The 8,668-nt window shown below is 33.3% G+C and overlaps 1 protein-coding gene across 1 annotated transcript; it reads right to left on the reverse strand.

The window, feature by feature from the left end:
- Positions 1-3,199: 3,199 nt before the first annotated feature.
- Positions 3,200-7,851, reverse strand: LOC127732828 (loricrin-like). Its single transcript, XM_052242008.1, has 5 exons — positions 7,841-7,851; positions 5,610-5,756; positions 5,244-5,423; positions 5,028-5,151; positions 3,200-3,226 (listed from the first exon to the last, which is right to left on the reverse strand). Exons 1-5 carry the CDS (start codon positions 7,849-7,851, stop codon positions 3,200-3,202), a joined length of 489 nt encoding a protein of 162 aa, XP_052097968.1.
- Positions 7,852-8,668: the final 817 nt, after the last annotated feature.

The following is an 8,668-nucleotide window of genomic DNA, read 5'->3' on the forward strand; positions in this document are numbered from 1 at the left end:
GGTTATTTATAGATAATTACCTTAAAAGTAATATTAGCAAGGTAAATTTAAACTCAGCACGAACTGTTTGATTAAGGAATGGTAAATATAATTATATAACATTTTTTTTCATAAAACTATGGATAATGATAAACATAAACAAACCGAGCAAATGTCTATTGCAATACGGCTGATCCACTTATGTTGGGTTTTTCTTCGGTTAAGGTTTGATATACATGTATTTAGTAGATGTCATACATTCTGGTGAATTGGTTACGTTTTGCAAAACAACAACTCTGTATACCACAAGTTCCAAGCTGTAAGTCTAAGAGGTAGATCACAGGAGGCTAATTTCTTTGTTCTTTGTATCGAATCACCAAATATCAATCTGACAAGCCAGTTAGTTTCAGAGTAAAAGCTTCTTATTTACAATATATTTTCTCATAAACATTTATTCTAGAATCGCACAAAGTTTACTCTAGATAAGAGCGAAATTTTGTTGGTTATATGTAAGTCAAACGGTACATTAGTAATAGGGAAACAGTGCGATGTTGTTTATAAGTTCAATTTACCGAATCACTTCAAATTATTAAACTAAATATCGTGTGAAATAATAGCTGACCCAATTAACAAGTAATAACGGGAAAAATATCAAACAAGGAAATAATTATAGATTCAAAGTTTCCTTTACAGCGGAGGTAAATATTTAGTTCTTATATTTATTTCAAATTATTTGTAAACTAAATCAAAATTTGATTAAAATTTCTTCAAGTTGTTAAAATCTTAATAAGTTGAAATAAGCTACCTTCATCAATTTTATATCAGTAGCATCAGTAAAGTCAACGAATTTCAGAGAAATATAATCTTTTTTAATAGAACACGATTGTCACACTAGTCCATAAAAGTTTGCACTAAATTAATTGTTTTTACAAATTGGGGAAAAATACAATGACCTGCACTGACATTAAAGGTATCGTGATTTTTTCTTTTATCACTGTACTTTTCTTTTTGTAAGAAGATCAACATATCCTGACTATAAAAGAGATGCTTGGAACCAGTTATGTAATCATAATTTTATCATTAAAAAAAAATGAAAAAAATAATCAGCACTGACAGTAAAGGTATATTGATTTTCCTTATTTTCTATGTACTTTTCTTTTTGTAAGAAGATCAACATATCCTGACTATAAAAGAGATGCTTGTAACCAGTTATGTAATCATAATTCTATCGTTATGTAAAGGTATGTATCAATAAGTATTTGTTCTGTGCTATAGTGTGTGATAACATTTTGTTAGGGAATTCGATGTTTGCTATACCACGGTTCATTTCAACGCACTTTATGACAATACCACTAAACCAATCAGAACGAAATTTGATGCAGTGTTTTTAAAAATGATTTTGCTTTGTATCCATGTATTATTTGTGAAACATTAGATGTTTTGAAAGGGAGATTTTCTGTATAAAGTTAATAATTATGTAGACTTGTGAAGCCCAAATTTTCTATTGCCTTAAATACGGAAATGAAAGATTCGAAAACTATACTAATACAGAACGACATGTTTTTGAAATTATAGAAAAAAATTTGGTTGACAAATATTAATTCGTTATTACAAAAAAATGAACTTAAAATATCTGTAATTTTCTCCCTACCCAATTTATTTATCAGAACCATAGCCTTCAAGAAATCACTGTATATACTCTAACTTTTCTTTTACAGTTCATTTTATTTACACCCTCATCCCTGTTTCAGTTTTTAAAGAACTTGAAAATAAGACTTTAATTATTGTCAGCTTACCCTATGTGCATGTTTTCTGACATGAAATGTCTTGAATCTATTTGAAACTATTCTGATACCAAATTGAAAGCCTTTCAGAGTAAAACAAATGTAAAGTTTAGAAGTTAATTATTCCAACATTCAAGATTATATAAAGTATCCAATCCTGCTTCTGTCTCCGGTCAAGATCTTACTCTATGCCTATTTATCAATAAAAGTTCACAATTTCTGCCGCAAATGGTCAGTTTAGAAATCTTGTCACACCAATATCATCTCTAATCATATATCTAACATAATTTAGCTAATATATGAACTAGAAGTGTTTAAACAAAGCTATATTTGCAAAAGTTGTATTATGAAGTTACCAGTCTGATGTATGAATTCACTAAAATTTTATAGAACTGACTGCTTACGTCTGTTTTTTGCATAACTTCAAAGCACATTTTTTGTTTTCTATACAAAAGACCTTTATAATAATAAAATCATAGCATTTACAGGTTACATTATCTGTTTTATGACCCAGGGGGTAGGCATTTTTCTCTGTTTTATGCCACTTGGGCCTCAAATTTGCTAAATAACTGTTTCTGTGAATATGGAATATTTAGTTCATATTTAGGATAAAACACACTATTGTTTGTTTTATTGAGGTATTTTTGTATTTCTAGCTTGTATTTGTTTATGCCGCGGTCACAAAAAAGCACATGTAGGTGTTACGGCTTACTTTTGGGTTATCGACAGGACAAACACACACCCAACAACAATATTCATCAAGGATCTATGAGTTTCAATGACTGCGAAGAGTAAATAAAAGCACTTATAAACAATTTAAATTACAAATATGCATATATTATGAATTTACTTTGCATTCAGGGCTTTAAGTAAACTATGCATACTGTAAACTGTGAAATTATGCTGAGTCATCATAGTTAATGCCCAGGATTTTCTCAATCTTCATAAAATATTTATAAAACTTTATATTTGAGTTAATTTCATTAAAATCTCTGAAATAAACCAGATTTGGTGTAATTCTATATGTTCTCTTTTTTTACCCAATATAGGTTGCACTTCTGTAAATATAGAAAATCCATTTTCCCATAGGAACTCCCTTGACGGCTAAAACTGTGCCACTTTTACAATGAAGTTTCGTAAACAAATTATATCCTAGAATGGAAAGTTGATATATATGCACTACTAATTTATTCAAAGGTCAAAATATAGGGCTGTGCCACATATTTTCAACATTTATATGCCCCGAACTTCTAAGGGTTTAAACTGATACTAAAATTCTGTACTACCCCTTCCTTCACTTTTGGTCTTCCTCAGAATTCAATGTTCGCCTCTATCATGTGTTTTTATACTGGTAACATTCCCAAGTTATGTCTCTATGAGATGAAACATAGAGATCATATCTGGGAACCAGTACGTAAACAAAATATCTATGAATATTATATATCTCCCCAAAATAATGCAACCTAGAGTAGATAAATTATTTATTAACAGCCTATTCCAGAGAAAAAAGAGAAAATTTACAAATCAGACGTTTAATTTCATTAAACAAGTGATTTTTTGAAGAGAAATGCCAAAATACATTTTACACTGCTACGCCAGGTAAAACTATTGTTTATCTTAACAAACAAACAAAAAATATTTTTAAGTATCATTATAATGTTATAATTACAATTAATCCCAAACAAAAGTAGTCAATAAATAAATTCAAAATAAGTCCAAATTGCCTATTTTTGGACATCAAAATTCAATACGATCGTTTTAAGGTCAAATTTGTCTACCTCACAAACTCTTGTTAGGCACTATAGAAAGGTTTATAAACTATATAAATAATGAGAAAAAGAATTAATATTTGATCTTTTTCAATGCATTTTTGTCAAGTCGTCTCATATAGAGGTTAAGAATTTGACTCAGGACGAACTATATACATATATTATAAATTTATCAAAAGCTTGAAATATTCAATTTAGTATACATATTTTTCCGCGTCATTCTTCAATTTCGATGCTTGGTCAGTAGACATTTTCTAACTTTTAGATATCAGGTTTTAAATACCGAGCGTTTTGAAAAGAAACCAACAATTGAGAGTTGATGAACATTCAACGGGGGTAAAATGTGATAATCTATTTCTCTGATGATTGAATAGACAATGCCAGGGTCATAGTTGAGAATTGGTATGACAGGAAATTATACGTGTCACAACCGGATGAAATGTAGCGGAATTATAGAAATAATTATTAACAGATTGTCGTTCAAGTATGTATGGTAGATGAACCGATCCACCATCCTTTTTGGTATATAGAAGAGTCATAATACATATCAACAATCAAATCATATTACAACCAATCGCCTTTTTCAGTCCGTAGGATACTGTTTACGTTTTTGTTTTATCTTTTTTATGGTTTTTCTATGTGTATCCCTCTCACCTTTTATTCGTAGTTCTTATTTGAAACAATGATAGTCTGTATCTGTACTACTATAACTTCTACTACTGCTGCTTCTTCTTCTTCTTCTTCTTCTTCTTCTTCTTCTTCTTCTTCTTCTTCTTCTTCTTCTTCTTCTACCACTACTACTACTACATTTGTACTACTACTACTACTATTATTAATACAACTTCATCTACTACTGTTATTACTACCACTAATACTACTTCTATCAATACTACTTCTACTACATTTGTACTACTACTTACTACTACTACTACTACAAATACATACCTACTGCTACTACTACTACTACTACTACTACTACTACTACTACCACTACTACTACCACTACTACTACCACTACTACTACTACTACTACTACTACTACTACTACTACTACTACTACTACTACTACTACTACTACTACTACTACTACTACTACTACTACTACTACTACTACTACTACTACTACTACTACTACTACTACTACTACTACTACTACTACTACTACTACTACTACTACTACTACTACTACTACTACTACTACTACTACTACTACTACTACTACTACTACTACTACTACTACTACTACTACTACTACTACTACTACTACTACTACTACTACTACTACTACTACTACTACTACTACTACTACTACTACTACTACTACTACTACTACTACTACTACTACTACTACTACTACTACTACTACTACTACTACTACTACTACTACTACTACTACTACTACTACTACTACTACTACTACTACTACTACTACTACTACTACTACTACTACTACTACTACTACTACTACTACTACTACTACTACTACTACTACTACTACTACTACTACTACTACTACCATCACCAACACCACCACTCCTACTACTACTACCACTACTACTCTACTACTACTACTACTACTACTACTACTACTACTACTACTACCACCAACATCACCACTACTTCAACCATCATCACCATCACTACCACCACTACGTCTACTACTACCACCACCACCACCACCACCACTACTACTACTACTTCTACTACCAACACCACTACTACTACTACTCTACCACCACCAACATCACCACTACTACTACTACCACTACCACCACTACTTCCATCATCATCACCATCACTAACACCACTACGTCTACTACTACCACCAAAACCACAACCAACAGTACTACCACTACCACCAACACCACTACCACCACTACCACCACTACTACTACACCACCACCAACACCACTACCACCACTACTACTACCACCACCACCAACACCACTACCACCACTACTACTACCACCACCACCAACACCACTACCACTACCACCACTACTACTACAACCACTACTACTACACCACCACCAACACCACTACCACTACCACCACTACTACTACCACCACCACCAACACCACTACCACCACTACTACTACACCACCACCAACACCACTACCACCACTACTACTACCACCACCACCAACACCACTACCACCACTACTACTACCACCACCACCAACACCACTACCACTACCACCACTACTACTACAACCACTACTACTACACCACCACCAACACCACTACCACTACCACCACTACTACTACCACCACCACCAACACCACTACCACTACCACCACTACTACTACCACCAACAACACCACTACCACTACCACCACCACTACTACACCACCACCAACACCACTACCACTACCACTACCACCACCAACACCACTACCACTACCACCACAACTACACCACCACCAACACCACTACCACTACCACCACAACTACACCACCACCAACACCACTACCACTACCACCACAACTACACCACCACCAACACCACTACCACTACCACTACCACTACCACTACCACCACTACTACACCACCATCACCAACACCACAACAAATAATTTAAAAAAACAAATGACAACACATTGCACCCTTATGTAAAAACATTTTGGTTTCAGCATTCTAAAAGTAGACAGTTTGTTTTATATACATTTGGACAACGAATGACTACTACTACTACTACTACCACTACTACTACTACTACTACTACTACTACTACTACTACTACTACCACTACTACTACTACTACTAATACTACTACTACTACCACTACTACTACTACAACTACTACTACCACTACCACTACTTCTACTACTACTACTACTACTACTACTACTACTACTGGTACTACTACTACTACTACTACTACTACTACTACTACTACTACTACTACTACTACTACTACTACTACTACTACTACTACTACTACTACTACTACCACTACCACCTTCTACTACTACCACTACTACTACCACTACTACTACTACTACTACTACTACTACTACTACTACTACTACTAATACTAATACTAATACTAATACTTCTCCTAGTACTGATATACTACTATTAGATTTATAACCCATAACTTTGTAATAATTTTAATTCTTCGATGGTGAGTTTAACCACTACTATATAGTGTGTAATTATACTATTTCAAATTTTATCTCACAACCTACTACTACTACTACTACTACTACCACTACTACTACTACTACTACCACTACTACTACTACTACTACTACTACTACTACTACTACTACTACTACTACTACTACTACTACTACTACTACTACTACTACTACTACTACTACTACTACTACTACTACTACTACTACTACTACTACTACTACTACTACTACTACTACTACTACTACTACTACTACTACTACTACTACTACTACTACTGGTACTACTACTACTACTACTGGTACTACTACTACTACTACTACTACTACTACTACTACTACTACTACCACTACTACTACTACTACTACTACTACTACTACTACTACCACTACCACTACTTCTACTACTACTACTACTACTACTACTACTACTACTACTACTACTACTACTACTACTACTACTACTACTACTACTACTACTACTACTACTACTTCTACTACCACTACTACTACTACTACTACTACTACTACTACTACTACTATTACTACTACTACTACTACTACTACTACTACTACTACTAATACTACTACTAATACTAATACTAATACTAATACTAATACTACTCCTAGTACTGATATACTACTATTAGATTTATAACCCATAACTTTGTAATAATTTTAATTCTTCGATGGTGAGTTTAACCACTACTATATAGTGTGTAATTATACTATTTCAAATTTTATCTCACAACCTCTAAATATTCTGTTACCTTTTGCATTTATAGTTTTATGTGGAATTTTACACTGCAATCATTTTTATTTTGAAATGTATACATATCACTAATGGCTGCCACAGATAATTTGTTCATTGGATATCTCCACAGCGTTTCCAAAAATTCAAATCGCCAAATGTATATTATACCGCAGTTCTGTATTCTGTTCGATTGGTTGCAAATGGAGACAATTACAAGAAATGGATGGAATCTAACAAATCCATTAGTTAAAATTATTCAAAACTGATGAGAGCATTCTTTGTACGTGCCATGGTTATTAGGTCCGATTCCAAATAAAAATCATATAAGAAAAAAATACAGAAAATATTTTTTCATCTCTGCAACCGAGGTTTACGAGGTCATTCATTCCGCATGTTTCTGCATTTTGTTACTGTCCATCCATATTTTTACTCTGTGTAGTTATCAGTGTTTTTGTAAGTGTCTGTGTATAATTAAACTCATCATAGATACCAGGATTGAAGTTTTGTTTTTGCGCCAGACACGCGTTTCGTCTACAAAAGACTCATCAGTGACGCTCGAATCAAAAAAATTAAAAAGGCCAAAAAAAGTACAAAGTTGAAGGGCAGTGAAGATCAAAAATTCCAAAAAGTTTTGCCAAATACAGCTAAGGTAATCTATTCCTGAGGTAGAAAAGCCTAAATATTCAAAAATTCAATGTACACGACTTTTCGAAAATGTCTATTGGTGCTACTCCTACTGCTACTGTTGGTACTAATACCACTTCTACTATTTCTATAGCTCTACAACTACTACTACTACTACTTCAACTTATATGTGCAATTCATCATAATTGCAATTTAAAAGTGACCATAGGGTGACTCCATAATGTACTACTTCTACTACTACTGCTTCTATTATTATCGCTTCGACTGCCACTACTGCTAATATTATTGGAACTGGTCCCACCTGCACATGAACAAATTTTAGTGATGGATGAAACTAGCATATACATATTAGGCAATTTGGTTCATTATGTATTTTTGCTAATGAGACAACAATTCAATAAGAAAAAGTAAGATGGATATGGACAACTATATATCTTCGTAATGCATTTCATTACAGCTAATAATCAACTTTCGAGTTATGTCCTTCACCGGAAAAGTTCGTGAATTATTCACGCCTTATGACTTCAATTACCAGACAGAGGGGACAGCAAGTATCCCTACTCTATTAAAGTTGATCATGCGTCTACACGATCG

Source organism: Mytilus californianus, unplaced genomic scaffold (assembly GCF_021869535.1).
Source record: "Mytilus californianus isolate M0D057914Y unplaced genomic scaffold, xbMytCali1.0.p SCAF_29, whole genome shotgun sequence".
NCBI classification, from domain to species: Eukaryota; Metazoa; Mollusca; class Bivalvia; order Mytilida; family Mytilidae; genus Mytilus; species Mytilus californianus.

Excerpts from the sequence above, each read along its gene's own strand:
- LOC127732828 (XM_052242008.1), bottom strand. Across the intron at positions 5,424-5,609 it reads GTAGTAGTGGTGGTAGTGGT|TAGTAGTGGTGGTAGTGGTG; the intron begins GTTGGTGGTGGT and ends GTGGTGGTGTAG. Across the intron at positions 3,227-5,027 it reads TAGTAGTAGTAGTAGTAGTA|GTTGCATTATTTTGGGGAGA; the intron begins GTAGTAGTAGTA and ends TATCTACTCTAG.